This window comes from Bactrocera oleae, chromosome 2 (genome assembly GCF_042242935.1).
Source record: "Bactrocera oleae isolate idBacOlea1 chromosome 2, idBacOlea1, whole genome shotgun sequence".
Taxonomy (NCBI): domain Eukaryota; kingdom Metazoa; phylum Arthropoda; class Insecta; order Diptera; family Tephritidae; genus Bactrocera; species Bactrocera oleae.
In genome coordinates, this window is record NC_091536.1 from 72,000,865 (window position 1) to 72,026,336 (window position 25,472).

Genomic DNA, 25,472 nt, shown 5'->3' on the forward strand with positions numbered 1-25,472 from the left:
CTATTTCGAAGATTTCATACTTTTCTCGCAATATGAACCACAAAGAGTATAATTATGTTTTATCTTAAAATAATCGGTATAGATATTAGTCATATACACACGGTTGGACCTTAACTTTTTCTTTACTTGTCATCATTCACAACATCGAATACTATGAAAGCTGTAAAGCTTTTGAGTACCCTGACGCAATGGATGTTTTCATTGTACTTCAATCTCTGTAAAAACTTTTAACAACAACATTGCTCGATCATTTTCTAGATATTTTTAATACAAAAATCTTTGATAATTTAGGAAAATAGTTCTGAAACATTATTTTTCATTTGATTAATATCTGAAGGCGACTGCAAAGGTTTGGGTAGACCCGAAAAAGTATGGGTTTTCTAAGATTCACCAATTTGATTCAAGGTATTTCCTAAAATACAGATTAATCACAGCTTTAATATTAACGATTATCTTTAGTTCTTTGAGTCCTTTGACCTTTTGCTAAATTGCTTGCATAAATTCTTTCCGATCATCGAAAATGGAAACAATAACTTTAAAGTTTAAATTTTTTGTAAGTTGAATTACTGCTGTTTCCATTTCATGTTATAGGAGGGTTTTCTTACTTCTTTCTGTCCGAGAGATTTTTTCGAATGTATCTGCGCCTAATGACATAAGGCTATCACAATATTCGTGTCAAAGTTTTTCAGCACTTTCCTTGTTTACATACATTAAGAAATATTGTAAAAACGCCTGGGGGCTTAGGATTGGATGTTATTTTGAATTTAGCAACTGTTTTTCAAAATAATATTTTTTCAGATATTTTTTTCCAGAAACGTGTACTTTGTTCGGTATGAAATTTGAACGCCTTACCCATCAAGCACTGTCACTCATTTAAGTCACTCGGTTAGGGCGTCCAAGTGGATGCATGTGTGTATATGTATGCGATATCACTTGTTGCTATCAGTTTACATACATAATACATACATACATATATACATTCAAATAAGAATAGCGCTGATGAAAGGATACCATCACTGCTGCAGCTATTTATGTCCTTCATATACGATTTACGCTCCATCGCAGCTCACTGGCATCAGTAAGTTGATGACGAATGTTGCACGACCCGCAATGTATTCACACCCACACATATATTTATTATTTTTAAAAGTCCATGGATGCTTGGATGTACGAGTATGTGTTGCATATCCATTTTTGTACTTTTATTTTCATTCCTGTAATATTAATCATGTTTTTCTTGGTTCGACTTAAAACTTAATTATACTCCTGCGGCCGTGATAACTGATGACCAACAATAACCGCATGTTTGTGCGTGTATATATGTACGTATATGTGTATGTACATATTTATATATAAATGCAAGTGAGCTCGACAGATAGTAGTACTTATGCGTTACTTGCACTTGAGTCCAGCGCTCTCATCTGGTTTCGCACATATTTGCATTTTATATCCTGCCTCCATGCGAATGCGCGCACCGGGGAAATCGTAAAAACGCTTGAACGCTTAATACGTTATATGCGCGCTGACGCCACCGCCAACGCCAGTGCCGCGTCAGTGCCTAGGCGGATTCGCTATGAGTGGTAATAAAATTATCTGTTAATAACTGCTGTTGCCCTTTGGTCACTCAGTGGGATGGCAGAAGCTGAACGGACGGTCATTCGAACGCTTGATTACCGTGACTACTTGTATTTTTCCAGCTACTTATTTACTTATTACACATTTTACATGAGTACATGTGTACTTGTGCGTGCCCTGCATATTGTAGGACATAGGGTAATTGCAAAGGACGTGATTCCCAATTAATGATCGTAAGTTTTAACACTTTAATACACTTCAGTAATGAGGACTCGCGTTTTTGTACAATTTTTATGTGTGTAAATTGGTATTTGGTTCAAAAAAGCTATTTTCAAGTAAATTTTAAAATAAAAATTGTCATATTGGTGGCTTTTACGGCGTCTAAATGGTATTAACCTTATGTTAAGAATCAACCTACATACGATTTTATTGTTGTTTCCAGTATATAATGGTCGCCAATGGAAGTTTATACAAAAGCTCTTTAGACCTTTATTGCTAATAAATGTATCCTCAAATCGACTATGTTAGGTTAAGTTAAGAAGTCGATCCTAAGAAGGATTTCATTTGGACAGTTCCACAACGCCGGTCTGTTGTGGTGCCTGAAACTCCTAAAAGCTGGATCATAAGATCTTTACAGATCGACAAAGCGCTTTGAGTCTATAACAAATTTCTGTTTCAGTCTTGCAAAGGCCGGACACTGGAGGAGAAAGTGCCTGGATGTAAAACTTTGACAACTAGCATCCGGTAAGATTTTAAGCCTTACTGCATAAATGCTTATTGGATAGTTTCAAGACAGAGCTCCTCCAGTAGGGGTAGTAGTTCATTAGATCTCTTGCGTTCTACTCAAGATGCCCCTCATCGGCTTTGCAGTTACCAGGGATTCCACTGTGACTAGGCATCCACACGAGTCTGATGTTGAAGTAGCTTGATGTTATTTCTAGTGAGGACAGACGCTCTTTGATTAGCTTAGAGCGCACTTGCCAACTGTGCTGTGCTCAGCGTCAGTATTGCTGTTTTGCTGTACCGCACCTTATAAGCAGTCACTTCTGTTTGAAAAACACTACAGTCATCCGATAGCCTAAAGCTAAGATTGATGGAGAGCTCCTTACAGAAAACTCCCCTTAAAACCATCTCTCCTAGTCTCGACCCATCCGTGAAAAAGCTCACCGCGGATCTTATCAAACGACTGCAGCGCACTACACCATAAAACATAATTGGCTTTACTACGATTTTTTAGAGCCAAAACCACCTTTAGAGAGAGTCCTCACCATTTCGCTCTTTCCCTAAAGCTCCTTTGCAGCATTATAAGGCAAGCGATGCCTTTCTAACTCTCTCCTCAATATTTGGCTTCAACGAAAGCTTTCTATCTAGGATAAGCCTTAGGTATTTCACCTTACCAATAGGTTGAAGACGTGAACCCACGAAAGTGGGGAGAGGCACGTTTGGGACCCTATAACTTCTAGTAAATAAAACCATTTTAGTTTTACTTGGGTCGTTAACCACCAACCCACCCTGCGAGGTTCCCCTATTGACCTTCCGGGATGTCTGAGCACTACCCCACTCTGCTACAACCGTTCTATCGCAAAGAAGACTATATATGAGAAGCTTGAAGTTCGATTCCACCTCAAACTTTTTGAGGGCTTTAACCACCGCCTCCGTTCATACATTGTTGAAGACCCTTTCGATGTCGAGAAAAGTGCCAACAACAAATTCCTTGTGCTGTTATGTGAGCCATGATACTAACACAGTTCGTGTCGATGGGGGCCAGCCTGCTGCATGATACCTTAACTGCTGTTAAGAGCTTTGTTGTTGTCAAATTTGAAGAAAATGGATATAATAATATAAACATACGTTAGATGAATATCTTTGGGAAGCTGGTTGTTGGGTATTGTTCACTTAAAAAAGTAGTAAAATCTTGCACTCATTCTTATTTATATATTATTATGTACATATGTATGTATGTGTATTTCAATAGAATGTAAGATATGTCCACAAAGGATATTTCAAATTCTTTTATATTTTGTTTTGAAATTTTGACTTTTTACGAATATTCTTTTTTAAGATATTTCAAATTCTTCAAAATGGATAAAAAAAGCGAGAACATTATATGTGGACTATTTAAAAATACCATGCAATTGTATTGGAAGATTGTCAAATTTTATATGCATGCACATAAATATATACTATATATGCATATGTACGTAAGCAGATATTTGTGTATGTAAATATGTATATACATACTCTTGTTGAAATTTTCTAGTGCAACACATTTAATTAGCGACAATGGCTGTTGAGAATTCGAGTGTTTTCAAAAGTTAAATGAGATTTTTATGTCGGTCAATAAATCCAATGGAGTTCGAAAATATATACATATGTATGCATGTGTAGGTATTTAAGTATATATATATAATGCATATGCATATTTGGTATATGCTTCGGTATATATATATATATATATGTCTGCACTTTTCTATATATATGAGTCGATAAATTCGAGAGTAATAATGTGCATGTTTAAGATTATCAAAATGATGTCGCTTCTCCAAACAAACATTTTATGCCACATTTGCTATATCGATAGCAATGTATAGGAATGTATACAGAAGTACAAATATACACGCATGCACATATGTACATATCCAAGTTTGTAAAAATGTTTAATTGAGTTTTCAGAAAGTTCGAATTTTTATGTGTTTAAATTGTTTATACATTTTTTATTCAACTTCAAAGGCATGTTTTAAGTTGACGTCAATGAATTTCATTGCAATGCTTTGTTTATGTCAGGCATAAAGAATAGCATTGTAAAAATTTAATTTTTCGTTTATGATGGTTTATTTATTTAATTTTTAATTATTAAACCATTGTCTTCGAGCCACCTAGAGTAGAACAGAAACACCTCCAAGCACGAGTATATGGATCATTAAGGCTTATGAAAAATCTTAAACATAAATATTTTGATTGAAAGTATAATTGCAGATTGTAATGGATTACAAATAAAAAAATTAATTTATACAAGCAATTTCAGGAAGGTCGAAAAGTCGATGCCTACCTCTTTCTTTTAAAAATCGTGAAGATCTATTTCAAATCTAGCTTTCTGTGTGATGGGTATAAAGAACACAGAAAAAAAAACACAGATTTGACAGAACTGAATTGGAAATAATTCTGAAGATATTCTCTGGACACTTCTGAAGGATATGAGCTGTCTTAGATTGGTAATTTCTTTGCTCTATTGTCAAAAAATTTTCACGTGAAAGCAACAACAAACTTATCGAGTTGAATTGAAGCAGGAGAGTATGCGGATAGCTTATTTAAGTGGTATAGAGTTCTGCCTTCGGTGCTGCCAGGTTTTCTTTTGTATATTTTAGCATATTTTAGCATACCTCTACTATTGTGAATTGTATTTTTAAAGCATAAGACTTAAACTCAATTATAATAATTTATAGAAAACCAAAATAAATGGTTCCAGCAACATTTTTTAACGCGAAAAAAAGATTTCTCCACTAAGAAAAAATCATAGTATGCGCATGCGTCAGCAGATGTGTTAGCGCAGGGTTGCGTCACAAGTGTTGCCCGTTTCTTCGAGCCACTGGTTGTTCGATTCACTGGAGAGTAACGCTCGATAAATTGAAGATAGCTATTAGTTGTCTAAAATTTTTAAAACTGAAGATGGAACAGATAGATTTAGTAAGCTATTGTTCGAACGTACATATGATCAGCTAATCTTTTATTTTTTTAACTCCTTTTTTAAACTCAAAATTAGCCGAATTTCATTTTATAAAGATAAAATAGATCAGGGTCGGTAATTTTTAAAAGATTTGTGCAGCGTTTTTTGCATAATGTATATTTTTAAGCATCAGAAAATAGTGATCTCAACGAAGAAAAAGCCTACCAACTCTGTTTAAAAGAGCAAATACTTTGACGTAAGAATTTTCGGTTGAAAATTAGGGCGTCTTTTACGATATTACGTAAGTCAAAATAAGGTGAAAAATAAATATTTACATTAAAAAACCATTTTAGTATGTTTGGGATAGAAATTTTTTTTTTTTTAATATGTAAATAAAATTCCATGAACTGGGTTACTTGAATTTTTCACATAAACTTTGAGGTTATGTGCAAAAGGTGTCAATACAAAGGATGTAGACCCTATTTTTAGCTATAACTAGGTCATTGATCTGTTTTTTATTAGGACTTTTGAAAATTCAACCACCTTCACCTTACTCTTCCCGACATCAAATCGCCCGTAATTTATTATTCCTTTCGGTTTTGTTATTTTGTCTCCTTTTCTGGGTTTCAGCTTAATATAATTTTTTCACTTTTTACCATTTTCAAAGCCTTCGTCGCTGGCCTGAAATATATAAGAAATTATTCAATATTTAAATTTAAAGATTTTTTTAATGAATTTCATTGCATATTAAGTGCTTTAAAAATCGTTTATTAAAGAAGAAAACACGCATATCCATACATAAACATATTCTCGATGCAGAAGAAACCTGTAAAAATCCCGTTATACATGCGATGTACAAGAGTTCACTTGTGTAATTATGTATATATATATAAATGAATTCACAAAGAAGAGTTTACATACACACACACATACACATGCATTTTAATGCACATTAACGATGCGTACTTTTCATATGCGAATTTAATAAGTGACAGCCAACAATTAACCACACTTAATGATCCTGTGGGGCAACAACGCGCAAAATGAAGAAGAAGAAGTGCAAGTAGCATGCAAAGGACCTGACTGAAAGTGCAAAGGCAGGACTTGCATGCAAATCTACAACATGCAACAGTTATAGCTATATGTTGTTGTTGCTGCTTATGCAAGTCATTTGCAAGAATAACTACCTATCGCCCATACACACATACACACACACTGCATATATGAATATGTATGTATGCATGTAAGTCTACTTGCAGCTTATAAAAAGTAAATAGCCGCGCTCCTTAATTAAAAAACGTGAATATTAACTCAACGCGCAGTGCCAAGTGCGTGTATAATTGCGTATATAACGGTGATTTTCAGGCATTCACGTCGACATAAGTAGGTGTGCGCGAATAATATATTTACAAATAAAAAATCATCACAAAATTAAATAAAAGAAGTAAATTGCGATTGTTGCACGTTGAACAGATCCAGTCGATTTTTTACATTATTTAATGCTTTTTTCTGATTTTTTTGCATTTTTTTTTTTGCAGTATCATATTTGTGGTTGTCAATGTTTGGAGTCATTTGACAGCAAAATGTTTTAATGTAAATGAATTAACTGATTTAACTGCAATGTTATGGAAATAATTATATTATCAATTATGTGAGTAACATACTCATTTGGATTTTAGGTTAAGGTAGGGGGGTGTATATTAAAGGCTGTTTAATCGGATAAAATGTTTTTAAAGTAGATTGTGCGTTGGTGTTCTTATATGGAATTATCGGAAAATCGATTGCTAAAAAAAAAAACTCTTTGACTGCGTTCTCATGGAGGAAGCTGCTTTATTTATTTTCACATATACTTATAAATTTAAATATTTATATTTAGTACTTATAAAGTGGCTACAGTTCATTCTTGAAGTAGTGTGTGAAAAATTAATTCGATTCGATATGCTCGCAATGAATCGGCTGACAAAGGACATTGTTTTTTTGGTATATCTACTTGTATATATGTATACTTGTATACTTAAAGTTTGGCACATATAGTGGGTGGTTTAAAAGCGAGCAAAGAAAATTGTTATTAATCATTAATTCAATTTTACTTAATTTTTTTATGTCTCAAAGTTTAAATTACATCCAAATGATTGTATTAGCCTTACGTTTAAAAATAAAATACCATAAAATAAACCAAAATAAAAAAAAAATTAAATATAACAAAAATAAATAAAATAAAATAATATTAAATGTAATAAAATATAATATATTAAAATAAATTAAAATAAAATAAAATAAAATAAAATATAATAAAATAAAACAATATAAATTAAACTAAAATAAAATAATATAAAATAAAAGGTAACAAAATATATATAATATATTAAAATAAAATAAAATAATATAAAATAAAACAAAACAAAATATAATAAAATAAAACAAAATAAATTAAAATAAAATAAAATATAATATAATAAAATAAAATAATATAAAATAAAAAATAATATAATATAAAATAAAATAAAACAAAATAAGAAAAAATAAAATATAATAAAAAATAAATTATATATTTTCTAAAATTAATAAACGTTAACTTCGGCTGTACCGAATAAATAATAGTCTCCGCAGATGCTTTTTTATTATATAAAAGAGTATATAATGATCTTTTCTTCATTTTGATCGATTGGTGGATCTATGTATATCCTGAAATTTTCCCTTCTGAAAAATTTATTCGAAGATAGTAGCACTGATTTGTATAATTATATGTGTAAAATTTCTTAAAGGTACCTTGTCAAGTTAAAAACTTTCTATGCAGCGACTTGAATTCGTAGGTCCTTTATATGACAGCTATATGCTTCAGTGGTCCGATTTGAACAACTTATTCAGAGCTTAGTGTAGTGCCTCCTTGGACAATAATTTATGCTAAATTTTGTGAAGGTACTTTTTCAAATAAAAAAGTTGTGCATACAAGGGCCTGAGGTTGATCGATCATATTGTATGACAAGTGATCCGATATCGGCAGTTCCAACAAAGGAGCAGCTTCTCAAAAACTGAGGAACTAGTCGCAATATACAGACAGACGGGTATGTCTAAATCGACTCAGTTCATCAGGCTGATCATTTATATACTTATATACATTTTATGGGGTCCCTGAAGTATGCTTTGGTAGTTACAATATGAAATTCACGTTTTTGAGCCACGCTTTATACGCTACTCGCATTTTCACAAATGCCTATAATTGTGCAGTACATTTACCACATTACTTTTAATTTTTATTAAATGAGAATATTCAGCAACAACAAAGAAACAAAAATAAAATAAGAATAAAAAATAAAAAAAAATCAAGTAGTTGAAATGAAATAAAATTTAAATGGTGAAGAAAAAACCGAATTATCCGCCTTTGGCAGCGGATGTGGAGCAAGTGAAGGCGCTCGGCAGCTTCCTTCCTTCCTCACTCATATCATCAGTTGGCAGTTGATGGCATGCTCGTGCAACAGCATGAAAAAATGTTGGCATGTCAGCTCGGACAATGGTGTCCACCAGTAGTTTCAAGTGTTGTTTTTAATTAAACAAACAACCAGCTTAAAGCGCCAATTTCGTTTATTTTTCATGTGAAATTTAAATGCGGCAGCCACACGGATTGCAGTGGCAGATTGCATGTTGCAACAACGGCGTATACATTTGTTGCAATCACAGTCATATTATATGTTTTTTTTTGCGATAATAAGCGCTGGGTATTTGTAGCTACATATGTGGTTGTATGTGTGCGCGTGTGTGTGAATTATTCTTGTGCAGAATGAAATTGTTGTGAAAACGGCACAAAGCTCACTGAACTTATTGATTTCCAAATGAAATGCATTCAATTAGGGATTACTGTGGTGGCTTTAAGTTTAGAAAATTTAATAAGCTATGCATTAAAAAAATTCGGGCGATTTGATTAAATTAAATTTTTAATTCTTATTATCCACGAATTGTATATCCACTTCTATTACCCATGATTCCATCGAAGTACCAAAGGACACTATTCGCGAGAATCATCTTGTTAGCAGCAGGTTCTCAACTTATTTTATGAATGGACTTGGAATGAATGTATGTCCTTAAGCACAAACAAAAATTATTACTTAGTCCTTTATTGTCCACATTTAGTTTCTTAGGATGTTGTTTTCTGTAACCGAAATTTGAAAGTGCACTTCGTGTCTTGAGTAGTTTGAGATATTATGTATAATGGTATGCGATAACAAAGTCAAATCCTAAAGTGAAACGCTTTGCTCTACTTATTTCTATTCCAATCATTTCATTCACCAATCTTTAATACCTTTATTTTATTAAATTGTTTTTTATATTAAGTTTATATTTTCCTTTTTTAAATATTTCTTCTTTCATTACTTTGCCAAATGCAGTTAAATAATATCGTTTACTTTTGTTATTTGTATGGATTATATCATTATCAAATTGAATAATTTAATTTTTGCTTCAAACCTCAAGCATTTGCGCTTAAATTGAATAAAAAATTTCTAGAAAATTGTGTTTTTGATATATTAAAGCTTTAAAGTTCTTAGTAAAGTAAAGTAAAATTAAATCCAATGTACAAGAGAGTCTATTTTTGTTGTTACACATACAAATACATTACATATTTATTATTATATCATAACTCATATAAATATGTACAATATGTAACATCAAAAGGTTCTCTGCGATTCAGTGCTATTAGTTTCTTGTTAACAATGGAGGCTAAAAACAGATTTTTATTATTTTTTTTTTAAAGTTTCCCCTTAATTTATCATATATAAAAAGTTTTTATTATTTACGAATACGTTGCTTTTTATTTAATGTTTTTGAATTAAAATTAATCTGAAAACAGTAGGTTTTCTGCCTCGATATCTTTTGTTAGTTCATGTTAAGGCATTCAAGCAATGTTTGGCTGTCATAGAGTTTATGAAGTTTAAAACGAATACACTTTTTCTAAAAGGTGAAGGCGAATACCTTATTTTTGTACGTCATATTATTTATTATGCTACCCAATTTAATTTAAATTTTTTTCGAATGTTGCCACTGTTAACGAAAAAAAAATATCCATAGAAATAAGTATAACTGCTTTATGCTATAGTGATACGATCGGAACCATTTTTTAGAAGATTGCACAATTAAACTAAGACTATTTCGCGTATATCCAGACGGACAGACGGGGATGAATAAATCGACTCAGCTCGTCTAGTTGATTATTTTCATATATACTTTATAGGGTCTGGGTGTTACAAACTTCGTGACAAACTTATTATATCCTGTTCAGAGTTGTATCAGTCATTTTATAAAACAAATTGATTGCTAGCTATCTTCGAATTGACTAATATTGTAGAGGAGTGGTCGGCATGACAGGAAATGCGATTGTGTGTGTGCGCACGAAAGTAAGAACATCCAGTGAGATCTTATTTCCATACTTTCATGAAACAAGTATTTCCGCTCTTTTTTTATTAATTTTATTTATTCTACGATTAAAAGATGTATATTTAACCCTAAAAACTGTAACTTTATTGTGCTTAAAAACCCTAAGTAAAACACAAAACGTAATTTACAACACTAAAAAGCATACCTAATCATAAATAATTTCACGCAAGGCACGTGTGCCTTAGCAACACGGCTATACGCGATGTCAGAGATACAGTTTGACAGTTTACTGGATTGGTTACGCAATTGCAATGGCCAAATTGAAATTCTACCAGAAATATAATATATGTGAATGGAGGGATTTGTTGCCACCGTTCAAGATCACTAATAAAAAAGTAAAACAATGAAAATTAAAGAAAGTATGAAATTTAAATGTATGTGATGAATTGTTTTGTAATGTGATGCATCATAGTATTCATTTTCAATTGAATTTACCTATTTATAAACATTTTTTATAAAATAAAGTATATTATTATAACGAAAAAAACAATTGTGCTATTCCGACCACTGTTGTAGACTAAAGATTACAGCAAAGAACTAGTATAAATCAGTTCGACTTTATCAAATAGAGTTAGCATAGGAAGCGGTTATTAGCGGTGTTCGTTTTTATTAAGTTAACTACATAAATATATTTCTGGTTCTTTTTGCACGTAATGCGCTTACCAAGAGAGCAGAGTTGGAGCTTAGCCATCAGAAACTTATAATGTAAAAAGTGTCGAAACAAAGACGGTTAATATTTTAAACACGTATTTCATGGTGTCTTCATTCTCCAGCTCGTTTAATGAGTATTTTTTTGCGTTTTTAGCGATTTGCGGTACTTACATATGAAATAATAAAATTTAAAACTTTTTGTCACACAATTATAACACGACTAATTGTTTAAAAATGCTTTGTTTTGATCATATATTTGAAACAATTTATAGAACTAAGTAATCAAGTAATTCGCTTGAACTGTGCGCCATAATATTTTAATCGCCACAATCACTGAATATTAAAAAATTAAAAAAAAAAAAGATTGCTTATTCACACGCAAAATAAATGCTTTGAATGATTTATTGTTCTGTTTTCAATAGTAGATTTATCATATTCAATTTTCAAATAGTTATTCAACATTACTAACTGCTGGCATTAAATCATATCAAAACAAATTTAATTTTAAATTTAATTTACTTTTTTTCCATTTAAGTTTTTTCTATATGTTGGAAAAATGTGAATGTAAACATATTAAAAGCTGTTTATGCAAAATAAATTTCTGCACAACAAATTAATATCTTTAACGTTGTGATTTTGCACACATTTGGCGTGTGTGTATTGGTGTGTCAGTGTATGTGTGAGTTGTCGATTTTTTCGCCAACAGCGCTGTAATGAGTAAATACATTTAAATTGCTTTATAAGCCGTATGCCATTCGCAAATTATGTGGAATAAATAGGATATACTACACACACACATACAAAGCACTTTTCTGCATTCATATGTACTTGTATATTTTTCGTGTGTGTATACGGCTTTTTATAAAGAGAGGCGGGTTTACTTGTATAGACACTCGAATCATCAACGTAATAATTAATTATACAGACAGTCATTGAAGTGTGTTAACTGATTGCCTGGCATTTATGCTTTAAATATTGTTAAATGCTGAGCCCTTAAATAGCGCTTACTTTACTCTTTAGTGAAATATGGAATATTTCTCTTGCTAAAATTAAAGAATTTTAAATTTAATTTATTCATTTTGGTAGTATTAAAGATATTTCTAAAAAAAAATAATTATTTTAACTAGTTTGTAAACATTTTTGGTTTCTCATATGATTTGTTATACTATACAGAAGGACCTCCGAAAAAAGGTGTTTGGCGGTGAGAAAGATTTGTCTGTTTAAAACTATCTCAAGTCCACAAACCAAAAAAACTTATCAGTACTATGGATAAATATAGGTAATAATCAAAGGACTAATCGACGTTTCGATTTGTGACAAAATGACGGCTTACCCAAAAAAGCCAATTTTTGCCAAAAAAATTTACACTTCAGAGTGGTATACAAATCGAAATTATTATCGAAAATTGTATTACTTCGTTCTGTACCTGACAAATATGTCAAAGAAGATCTCGCAGTTTCAGAAAAATTTTCTTTACTTACACTGAAAACATCGTTTCAAGAAAAAAAATTTTAAATTTTGGGAGAAGATTATACTAAATTAAAAAATTTTTACATGCGGGCATTCGATATATATGTAAAACAAAAAATCTATATTTCGAAATTCGTAAGTGAATATAACCCTTTAAGTTAGTTATATCTTATTAACTAACTGACTGACAAACTAAGTCCATTTAGCTCTGCCCATTTGTATATATGCGAACTTGTCCTTCGGGTTTTGGAATTTTGCATACGCCCTTTTCGCTCCAAGACGCTGCTCATTTGTCGGAATCGCCGATATCGGATAACTAAATCATATAGCTGCCATACAAACATACACATCACAAATTGGAGTTAAGGTTTTTTCTTGTTTATATATTTGTTAATACGATTATAGTTATTTTCATGCATTTATTTACTCTATATTTCCAGGATTTTGAGCCAGTACCCTATCCAGCCAAATACTATGGAAAATTCTACGAAGGAGATTCGTACATTATTTTAAAGGTGAGCTAAAATAGTTGTATACATTTTTAGATACATTTAATACAAAAAACGCTGTGTATATCTCATTAAAGTGTTATAATCACTTGCTGCACTAAGTCCATTTGATTATACCGGTTAATGGTATTTATACCAGTTATTTATTCTAATCACAATTCTCTAAGTCCTATATTTAAATAATAAGTATTGTGGTGTTATAATGCTCTAAACTTTTAGGATACAAAACTAGAGACATCATAAAGTGTTCGCACAAAAATTTGCATTCTCACGACAAAAAGCGTTCAAACTGATACTTAATTATAAAAGCTTTTTGGCATTAGTTGTTCTTCCCTTTAAATTAAGCTTAAAAATAACGGAACTTAAATGAAATGCATTTTTACACATTACTCTCCCTCTTTACCTAATGGAAGCACGCAGTTAGTTTTTCACGAATTGCCAGTATTTCTTTGCTCATTTGCAGTAATGTCAAAATTGTTGCACTCAACTTGCATTTTCCAATTGGAAACTCATTTTGCACAATTACGACTTTACACCTTAGAGACCGAGCTGCGAAGCAGTAAAGCCATGAAATATTATAAAAGTATATGCTTTCCTCGGTTGCGCTAACAACATACTTTTTCACTTTGGAAAATAGAAAAACTTTGAATTTGTTTTGTGAAAATTTGTCTTAGAACCACGAGCAAAGTAAGCGAGCCACACACTCACCAACGATGCAATTCATTGGTGGTGCCATTTTTCGTGCATTTGCCACACCACACCATATACTAACTATAAACACATTTGTTATTGTTGTCTTTACTAACATTTATTTGTGCATATATCTCTTTACACCTGTCACCCACTTCAGACCACCGAAGACCCGAAGAGCCAAAAACTTTCGTGGGATATTCACTTTTGGCTAGGCGCTGAGACGACCACCGACGAGGCGGGCGCTGCGGCTATTTGCACCGTGCAACTGGACGACCAATTGGATGGTGCACCGGTGCAGCATCGCGAAGTTCAAGATCATGAATCACAATTGTTCCTCAGCTACTTTAAAAATGGTAAGTTGCATTAAAAACTTTCATGCGACCAAATGAGGCACCAACGAACTTCCGCAACGCAATGCTTTCGCGGTTGTGGGTTGGTGAGTGGGTTGCGGTGTTGCGGTGCTGCGGGCTCTTGGCCGTTAGCGGTGAGCTGTTGGCAGGTGACCGGTTACCACGACGGTTAATGGCAGCTCTCAGCATCGACTCAATGCAAATATAAATTGCGTTGCACTAAAAACTCTATGAAATAGCACTTTTCACTACTCATCTACACTCATGTGCGTACCATCGGCAACATGGTTCGAACAGTTCGCAACTTCACCCTAATGGTCGTGTGCGGGGGTTACTCAAACTGACTCGGCAAGAGCCATTGACGTGTCTAATTAATTTGCATTATCGCTTGTAGGTGTGCGCTACGAGAAGGGCGGCGTGGCTACTGGTTTCGAGCATGTCGATGTGAATGCTGCTGGTGAGAAGCGTCTCTTCCAGGTGAAGGGTAAACGAAATGTACGGGTGCGTCAGGTAGCATTGTCTATAACGTCGATGAATCGCGGCGATTGTTTCATTTTGGATGCAGGCGAAGAGATACTCGTCTATGTGGGCGAGCAGGCGAAACGTTTGGAGCGCCTGAAAGCCATTTACGCTGCAAATGAAATACGTGATCAGGACCATCATGGACGTTCGAAGGTGAACATTATTGGTGAGTTGTCGAAAATTATTGTACAAGTCAAAGACAACTTAGTGAATCAGTAATTTGTAAGTTGGTAAGCGATACGTCTCTTGAAGATCATCAAAATTTAAGTAGAGAAGTTACAGTGTCTCGGGTCGTCCATTTCACTGCTGTGCGGATAATTTTTTGTTGTTGAAAACAAGCTAGCGGTTAACATGCTGTTGGATGCTCCGAAAATGTTGGAAATTTTCTGCGAATGAAAGGGAAGCTTCGTATTAAATTAGAGTTTATAAGTATCGCTATTAGCAGAACATGAAATAGGAAAAACTTAACTCTTTGCAAAAGCCTTGCTTCAAAATTATTTACCGTCTGCATTTTTAAGAATTCTTAAGCTATCCCATATGTATAAATATCTCTAAGAAGGCCTAAAATTGAGACAAGCTTAGAAATAAGTTTATACTGAGGGTTTATGAAGGAGTATACAAAGCTCATCCTTGGCATTAATGGTTCATAGAATATAAGAGATTAGGACGACGACTATCAACGAATCGATGTACTACTCTAAGATGACATAGCTTTGTTAAGGAAGGCGACTATCAAAGAGTTGATATACTACTTTAAGATGACATAGCTTCACTTTCACTCCCATCTCACTATATATTGTATATTATTTTATTCCACTCGCATATAGACAACTTCTCCTCTGATTTTGCGAAGGAGCATTTCTTCACCACACTCGGTTCTGGTTCGGCTGACGAAGTACCAGATGAGAGCACAGACGAAGAAGACGGCGCTTTCGAAACGGCCGATATCAAAGCAGTTACACTGTATAAAGTTAGTGACGCTAGCGGGTCTTTGGAAATTGAAAAGATATCCGAAAAGCCACTACGACAAGAAATGCTTAGTACAGATGATAGCTTCATACTAGACACAGATTCCGGCATTTATGTTTGGGTTGGACGCAATTCAACACAAAAAGAAAAGACCAGTGCACTGAAAGCAGCTGAGCATTTTTTAGAGAGTAATTCGTATCCAAATTGGACGCAGGTACATCGTGTAGTGGAGGATGGTGAACCGGCCCCGTTCAAACAATACTTTTCGACTTGGCATGATCAAGGTGTGCAACATAAGCGTTTGATACGCATCGCGTTGGGTTACAGCACAGACGATTCTGATTATGAGGAACCTGAGGATGTGGATTCGGTTGTGCAGAATCTAAAGAAAAGTGGTGGACGAGCCATTGCTTTTATGCCCGACTTTGGCGAACGTGATATTGAACATATTATCAAGTTCAGTTCAGAGTCGGATGATGATGTTGTGCGCAGTATTGTAGATTTTGAAGGCACCACACCACTAATCGGTCAATATGCCTACATTATCACCTACAAGTATAGCGCTAAGAGTGGTGAGTCTGGTAAACTCATTTATGTGTGGGAAGGTGCTAAAGCTAGTGACGCCGTGAAAGAGCGTTCATTCAATGACGGTTTGGCGATGGCACAGGAGGAGAATGCCATATTGGTGCGCACAGGACAAAGTCATGAACCACGCCATTTTTTGAAAATATTCAAAGGTAAGCTGATTACGCCATTCACTGAAAAGCCGAAGAGTGCGCAACTCTTCCGCGTACGTGGCACCGACGCAACCGATGTGCATGCGACCGAAGTGAACTGTGACGCCTCATCGTTGGCCTCTGGTGATGTCTTTGCACTGATAACGCTAGATCACAAAGTCTACATATGGATTGGGCAGGTGAGTGTGCACGAATGTGTGTTATAAAAATGAGTAATATTGTTCGTTGAAAGGGTGCTTCCGACTTTGAGAAATCTTCTGCGAATGAGCGTTTTGCTCACTACTGGCCTCATGGCAAGACGGAGGTGATTGAAGAAGGTTCTGAACCCTCAGAGTTCTGGGAAGAATTGCATGGTGAGGGTGAATACGACCGCAGCGTTAATGATCTGGGTGCACCATTGCTGGAGCCGCGTCTGTTCCACTGCCAATTGGTGGCCTGGCGTACTAAGGTGGAGGAGGTGCGCGAATTCAAGCAGACGGTGAGTGATCTAAGAGCTTTTTGGTTAACGATAACGTCCTGTAATATAAAAATTTTTCAGGACCTTGATGTTGATGACGTAATGTTATTGGATGCCGGTGATGAAATTTACATGTGGGTCGGCTCCGGCGCATCTGTAGAGGAAAATGCTAAAATTTTGCAAATGGCTCGGGTAATTATTAATACCACCTCGGAATTTGCACAAATTCTTAACATTTGTTTTTGTTCTCTAGAAATACATCAAACAAGAACCTACCGATCGTACTGTTGATACTGTCAGCGTAATCCGTATTGTTCAGGGCAATGAACCGCGTGTGTTTACGCGTATGTTTCCCTCCTGGGACAATGACTATTGGAAGGTCAGTGGGCTTGAATGAATTTGTTCGTTTTAAGGCTGCTTTATTAATTGGCTATGCGTTGTTGTAATTGTTTTTGTAAATTATATGTATTTCGGCTTTTTATTTATTCTAAAGATTTATTAGTTTAAATTTGAAAGCATTGCGATATTGGAACCTCTAAGCGTAAGTACTATTATAAAGCTTCAATTTCAGTCTAGCGAATAACTTTTTAGTTGAAAATGCTGCCAAATATCTTAAAATATTTACTTTATATTGGTTTTTGCCAATTTTTTGGTATTTGTCTATATGTAATTGTGTATGGTAAATGCTTGTTGTGAATACTTTTAATAACATGATTGCTTTTATGAAGCTTAATAAGAAGTTAGTCGTCTACAATATTCCACCAATTTTTTATAAACGCTTTTTAATTCATCGTCAAATTCCTGATTGAAGTCCCAAGTTTACCAAGTTTGTTTGAAAACATTTTCTAGTCTTCTATACGTCCATAGCTGATACTTCAACTTCAGTAATAGGTATGACTGTAGAAGTGGTGAAGATCTACCGACAATGTTAACAAAATTTCACCCAACAGCTTTCAATGTGCATATTTTTGAAGACGTATAGTGGGGAATGTGGTGCATACATCAGAAGTCTGCAGTGACAATCAAATCAGGGACTCTCTGAAAATGTTCCAAAAATATAAACTGTAACTGTTGAAATTCAAGTTGAGAAGGAAACGACTATGATATTTGCTGGTGAAGTTTACTGGACCTGACCCTTTTTGCAAGACTATTGCGCCAATAACTATACTCTTGTGAATTTTTCATAATTTAAACGTTTATTTAAGAAAAACATTAACAATATTTTTATGCAAAGTATTGTCCATCTGAAGCTATAATAATTTTCCATATATTTGGCAATTTTTGAATTCCATTACAAAAAACTACGCCAGCTTGGCGGCCAAGAATGAATCAAGGCAATTTTTTATACACCGTTCTGATGTGAACCGTATTCCAGTAAAGGCGTTCTGCATGGACTGCAACAAATGGTAGTCAGAAGAGGCAAGACCTGGGCCACAAGCAGCAGTTTAAGCAGCATGCGAAATCGTTTTACAACGTCTCTTGGCTTCAATTCAAATGACACCTAATTTCCTTGCTTTTTCAATGTATTCGGGTTCCTCTTCTTGTGGTTGGCAACATATTTGGCAGCCCAGGACGTTCTTCGGATATCAAGCCAATCACCACTTTTAAACCGTGCAAACCACTTTTGGCTCATTCGCTCAGTTAGTGCATGTTCACCATGAACTTCCACCAAAATAGGATGACTTTCGGCTGAGGGTTTTTTTTACAATTAATGAAAATCTGAAAATCTATTTTATTTAGAAATATCAATCAATATTGTATATATTATAAATATATATTAATATAAATATATAAAAAAGTCGTAATGTTTAGTTATCTCATATTTATTGCTTTCATTGAGTACCATTTGCGTACTTTCATGTTGAACACTATTACAAACTAACAACTATACACATACATGTGAGATAGGACGAAAACGAAGTAAGAAATGAGAGCAAAGAAAACTTAGACAGTTCAAGAAATCGTGTAAACTCACTTCCTACTGATGTTGTAGAGAGTATGTCGGAGAAATCCATTGAAGGTAGAAGGCTTAGAAATGGTTTTCAAGAATACTATCGCGTCGTGACATTGGATGTGAAAAACGCCTATAATAAAGCAGATTGGGAACAAATAATAGCTTCTTTACAACAAAATCAAGAAAATACAAGGTATTTTAATTAATTCCGTCCCAAAAAATTATTCAATAATAAATAAAACTGAACCACAGTATTGACAGCGTAAATGAATTGCCAGACAATGTTGAAGGTTTCCAAGGTATAGAAGCCGCGATGCACAATCAGACTCACTGGAGTGCCATACGCGAAGCCATCGCACGACAGCAAAACCCGAGGGTGGCGAAAATAGTTGGTGTTGCCGATGATATTGCGCTAGCGGTGATCAAAAGGCATTTAACAGATGTTGCGAGCGCCAGCAATGCCGAGGTGGTGTTAATACAAGATTGGCTGAGTTCAATTGGTCTACAGCTGAGTGAAAATAAAAGCAACGCCGTGTTGAAATCGCGTATAAAAAAAGTCGAGCAAGAGCGTATAAAACAGGGCAATATGTTGGTCGAAGCTAAACCGCAGATCGGCTATTTAGGGCTTCTACTGACTACGAAATTAAAATTTAAACATAATTTGCAATATGCTGACAAGTTTGCGACGCTGGCAAATACCAATGAACTAAAGAAAATGTTATTGGGGATGAATGTGTCAACTGCGGCGTTACTTTATCCCTCCACAGGGCCTGATAATAAGCTGAAATTAATTGTGGAGACCAATTACTCTGTAGAGAGAAGATTACTTTCAGGTAAGAGTACGGGTACCGCGCTGGGTGAGGAAGCAGATGGTGATGCCGTTGATGTTGTTTCGGTCGATGAGCGCAAACGTTGGAGAATGCGACGCACAGAAAGTTTACCAGAAGTCAGGGAACTAGAAGGAGTAGATATTTGAGCATTATTTAATTGTAATAAAAAAAATATAATAATAATAAAATATATAAGTTAAATAATAACAAAAGTAAATATAACAAAATAAATGATATCTAACAAATATAATTTTTAAATAATTAGATCGAATATTGTATGATTTGACTACCATAGGTATATCGTAAATCTGCGAATATGTTAAAAAGAGAGTGACTAAGTACTCACTTTTCGCTTCTCTTATTCCGCTTTAAGCATTTTAGTTTTAACTTGTATCGAACTATTTATGTTTAAGTGTAAGTGCTAAGGAATATATGTATGCATGCACTTGTAAATTTATGAAGCTATTAGCATGCATGTTGGCATTATTAATCTCTTTCGCTTTTTTGCTTTTAAATTTACGCAAATAATACTCTGTTTACTACACATGCACAGGCGTAAGCATGTATGCATGTTCGTTGAAATAAACATAGAGAAAATATTTAGTATATGTCTACTTGATATGAGTACAAGAGCTGGTGCATAAATCTGCTCATGCTTATGGGTGTGTGCTTATATGGTGCATTCCAGTTCAAAGGATACAAGAAGAATTTTTTGTTATAAGGAAAAGAGTAGTTTAGGGTAGTTGTTTCTTTTTTATAAAAGGCTATTTTTTTTAATGAATTTTCGAAACTAATTTGGCTGACGAAATTGTGTTACGCAACAAAATTACGTTACGCCAGCAATTTGCACTGTTACCATTTAGCGTAGATAAAACTGATTTAAGTGTCGCTGTTTTGATTGTATTGGTGTAACATTAAGAAGATTCAAGACAAAATTTTTAGAAGGATGCCACATATTTGTGAATTGCACGTAAAAACAATTACAAGATAAAAAAAAAAAACACTATAAAATGAAAGGGTTAGGAATAGCTTACAATTGAAAAAATTTTGAAAGAGTAAAAATTTTGAAACTCTAATTTATAAAAATGGGAATGAAGTATCTCATACGCTTATACCTCTCGGCATTATTTGCGAAAGTTTCACTTTTACCGAGTTTCCGTTTCCGTTTTTTTCTACGTCCTTTAATATAGAATCCACCATATGCTCTCACTTTTGCTTTTAAAGCTGATACTTTAAATTCCATCACCACTAAATACATATATGCAAACCAATTTCCCCAAATAAAATTGTGGTTAGAGGTAAGTTTTTCGAATTATTATTATACTTTATTTTACGCATATAAAGGTATGTATGTACAAGTATGAAAGAATAAAAATTTATCAGGCAAGTATATTTGTAAAAATTAATATTAGTTTGAAGAACTAGTTGGCTGCATATTTTTCTATTATTATTATTGTTGCAATAATATCCTGTAAAAATATGTGGAATCGTATATTGTTCTTCTAGTTGATACCTTCCGATTTTTACGTGCTCACGATTTTATTGAACTCGTTACAGAGTATAAAAAAGTTTGCTACGAATATATTTTCTTCAGAATCAAAGATACAGAGCTTCGGAAATTAGTTTTAAAGATGGGGATATATTCAATATCATAAACTATAATCATGCCTATTAGTGAGCATTGTACTAACACCAAATGTTGACATTTGAAATGTAAGTTGGGAGTTACATAAGCCATTTTGAACACATCTCTGAATATTTCTTATTATTAGAGATAGTAACATTTGCTTAGGCTGCAGGCAAATTGTAGGGCTCCTTTTTATTTGAGATATAGAAGAGTAAGTCATAAGGTTGTAATAGATAACTAAATTTAAGTTTAACTGTGTGAGTAGCGAAAATATGTCGTATATTTCGTATGTGTAATATTTTTCAATAAATATTTTATATTAGACTGTAAGAGATAACCATATAAAGCTTTTTGATGCCAAAAACAAAAAGACTTAAAGGTCTCAGATATGCCGTAGTTGTTTATTATTGCAAAATACTAATGTATTTTCATTAAATTTGTACGCAAAATTTTATTTTTATAAAACTTTCCGAGTTTTAAAATATCGTTAAATCAAGAAGTTTGTTTGTTTTGAATAAATATTTTATTTCCCAATCATTTTTTTACATTCTCTACAAAAATGTTTAAAATTTTCGTGGAGTTCTGTATATAAAGAGTGATCCATATCCATATTTACTTTTTTTAAAGAAAAAACACAGAAAATTTAAATTTAATTTATTATCATTGCGTGATTACGGTCGCCATTGACGGTTAAGTTCTCACTGGCATCATTTTTGAAAAAAATATGGACCGATAATTTCACAGGCACCCCAAGCGACATCAAACCGTGGCTTTTCTGTATAAAATGGCAGCTCTTGAATCTCTTTAGGTTGCTCTTCACTCCAAATGCAGCAATTGGCTTGTTTATACATCCATTGAACCCGAAATGGGCCTCACGGCTGAACAAAATTTGACTCGAAAACATCGGATCTTCTTGGAACTTTTTAAGAGCGCATAGAGCGAAGTGATGTCGCTTGGGAAGGTCGAGCGGCTTCAGTTCTTGCACAAGCTGTACGTTTGTACGCTTTCAATTTAAGAGCTCGACGTAAAATGCGCCAAGTCGTTTTATACGTTGTCAGTCCGAGTTGCTGCGAATGGCGCCGAATAGACTCCCCGGTCCTCGTGTACACTCTCAGCTACCGCCGTTATATTTTAAATAAATCTTTCCATGATGAAATGCCAAACAATACTGAACAAAACTAACATGACAGCTTGACACGACTCACGCTCTGTCAAAAAAAGGTTATTGAAAAATGTACTTCTATTTGGGTTAAAATTTTAAACCAGGTGTACCCTTTAAAATATGCCGTTCATTTGGTAAATTAAGGCATTTAAAACTATTGAATAAAATTTAGCTGTCAGAAAGTGTTTTTGGGCTGCATATACATATATTTGCATAGTTGCATTAAATTTTAACGGCATAAACGAATTTGTAAATAAATTGTATTATTTTTAACAAATTTGATTCCAATATAAACAACGAAATTTTACATAATTATTAACAAATGTAACAAATTAAATAGAAAAGTGTAGGTATTTTGTATATTAGCATTGTGTTAAAAATTTTGATTCTAAAAAAAATATATGCCAAGCTATGCCAAAAAAAAGCCGAAAATTATTATTTAATATATCTCATATTTAATAAATTTACATGCATAAATGTTGTTGTTTAACATTCTGCAACTAGATTATTAAAAATGTTAAAAATACCGTTATTTATTTTTTCGATTTTTCGCTGGAAATTATTCCTGTTCATTACCATATACTACAGTGTAGAAAAATAGTTGGTTATTGATGTGTGAGAACCCATGTATTAAAAGAAAAATACAAACCACTTAAACAACAAAAAAATGTAGTCGAGAGTTCAGAAAATAGTTGAAAAACGTGTCTGCTTAAATATCTAACATGGATGAGCAGCTCACTTTTACGCGATTAAATGTTCGCATTTTCGCGCTTACACACACACACACATGTATGTTTAGTGTGACTGTGCGCTTCATTTGGGCTTTTATCTCCATTATTCTGTTTTGTTTGTTCGTGATTTTTTCCCGTGCTAGCTGTTAGAATATCATGTTCCATAATATTTGCATTGCTTGTGTATTTTGTATGCGTTATTTAAATTAATTGTCTGATGTAAAAAATGTTATATATTATGCATGCATATTTGTATAAATCTGTTAACTTAATATAAATATTTTTGCTAAAATATATTTTTTTCTTTAATATTTTTTTTCGCTTTCAACAGTCAATAATATCGTATAATGATGTCAAGCAGCAGCTGAAGAAGCACAATGCAACACTTTGAGCTGCCAATACCAATATATACAGTAAATAAACTAATGTCCTTTGCTCTTTTGTACTTTTTTGGCCTAAAGATATATCTATATACATTCACATTAAGAAATTTATACTGTTTATATTTCTAATATCTATGCACTTAAATAATTCTAAAATAAAAATAATTTATTTTTGTGGAAAAATAACTTTTTTGATTGAACTGCTTTTGAAGAATTAATTTTTGAAGCTTTCAGCATTTATATTATGGTTTACTATTTGCTGTTACAAGTATTAAGCGTTGTTCCATCAGAACTTTTGACTAACTTCTTACAATCCTACTTAAAGGAATTAGATTTTTGGGTTATTTTAGCGAAGTTCAGCAATATTAAAATAGTTTCATCGACGAGAAATATAATTAACTTGTGAAAAATATTGTGCGATTAAAGGTATTGAGCATAATAACCCGCATATCGTCAAATAATGTACGAAGAACGCAAATTTTAGTTTTTTCGCGTTTCGATTGAAATGGGTTTCAAAGTACTACAGCCCAAACCCAAAGACTCTCGATAGCAGATGACGTTGATATACATATGTATATGTACACTCAAAACATATATTTCCGAGTTGTCACAGACGAGGTGATTTGAGATTCAAATCAAATGAATTTATTGGGTTGGGTTATGAAAATGAGAAATAATGAATCGCCAAATTCTACAAGATTACTGATTACTTTTATTTTATGTGAACTCTAATTGCCTTCTTAGATCACCTTAAGGGAATAGTTTTTGCATCAACATTTATTTCGGTTTTAGGACCGTATAGTTGTTTATTAGTTGAGACTTTATGACGAACACATAAAAACACATCTTTTGAATGAAATAGTTTTGTAAATCTAAATAAGAAAAAATGTTTACTTTTTTACCGAAGCTATTATACCCTCTCAAATTGAAAAGATTTATGAAAAATCCATAAAAAATTAAAAGCAATGGATTCTACTTGTAAAACGTAATTCAGATCACATTCTTTAGGTTAGGTCTAAAAAAATTATCAAAATATATTAACTTTATTATTGTGTAAGTCTTTTGTAGTAATCTTCTTTTATGCAATTATCTTTAACTCGAATTTCAGCCAATTTTGTATTATTTTAACTGCTGCTAAGTGAAATTTTAAGCCAGATAAATCAATTGCGACTACTGTGTTTGAAATTAATTGGACCAGTAGGCATTGGAATTCAGATGAATACCGTTAATTTATATTTCTGATACAAAACGGCATTTTTAAAAAATATTACAGTAAAATAGAATATACTATTAGTTGATTTAATAAAGTAAAACGGAGCTCATCAATTATCTTTGGTGAGTTTATGTTTAGCAAAAAATAAAATAGTTTTTTATAAGTATCTACTCAAGTTCTTTATTTCTAAAACTTAAATGAAAAATTCTTAAATTGAAATTATTATACTTTCACTGTACTGAAGACTGTGTAATATTTGTTTTCTATGTTTCGAGTATTATGTAAGCGTACATATCTATGGGTTTTATGATCGGTTTCCCAATCACTATTAACACTTGTTGTTAGCAACAACATGCTGTCTGTGGCATACAACAGTTTGAACAAAATAAATGCCATTAAATGCGGTCGTTAGCTTTCACTTCCGGTTGCCTATTGGCATTTTTGCCCTTAGCACTGGAGCAAAACCATTCGCCAGCATGGCATGTAACTACATATGTATATACTTGTATATACGTAAACATAAATATGTATGGTATGTGGGTTTGCAG

The 25,472-nt window shown here is 33.2% G+C and overlaps 1 protein-coding gene across 3 annotated transcripts in view; it reads left to right on the forward strand.

Annotated features, from left to right (window-relative positions):
• The window catches only part of LOC106617775 (gelsolin), a 35,524-nt gene extending 11,627 nt beyond the window's left edge, over window positions 1–23,897 (forward strand). Inside the window, exons 3-11 of one of the 3 annotated variants that reach the window (XM_036368072.2) lie at window positions 13,228–13,302; window positions 14,147–14,342; window positions 14,734–15,027; window positions 15,689–16,746; window positions 16,800–17,045; window positions 17,106–17,216; window positions 17,278–17,403; window positions 18,933–19,171; window positions 19,231–19,969. In XM_036368072.2, coding sequence (XP_036223965.2) covers window positions 13,228–13,302; window positions 14,147–14,342; window positions 14,734–15,027; window positions 15,689–16,746; window positions 16,800–17,045; window positions 17,106–17,216; window positions 17,278–17,403; window positions 18,933–19,171; window positions 19,231–19,954 — 3,069 coding nt within the window. In that variant the 3' untranslated portion in view covers window positions 19,955–19,969. Of the gene's footprint in view, window positions 1–13,227; window positions 13,303–14,146; window positions 14,343–14,733; window positions 15,028–15,688; window positions 16,747–16,799; window positions 17,046–17,105; window positions 17,217–17,277; window positions 17,404–18,932; window positions 19,172–19,230; window positions 19,970–23,659 lie in introns of those variants that run through there. The other 2 variants (XM_036368073.2, XM_014235174.3) reach the window with 2 other exon arrangements.
• The last annotated feature ends 1,575 nt before the right edge of the window (window positions 23,898–25,472 follow it).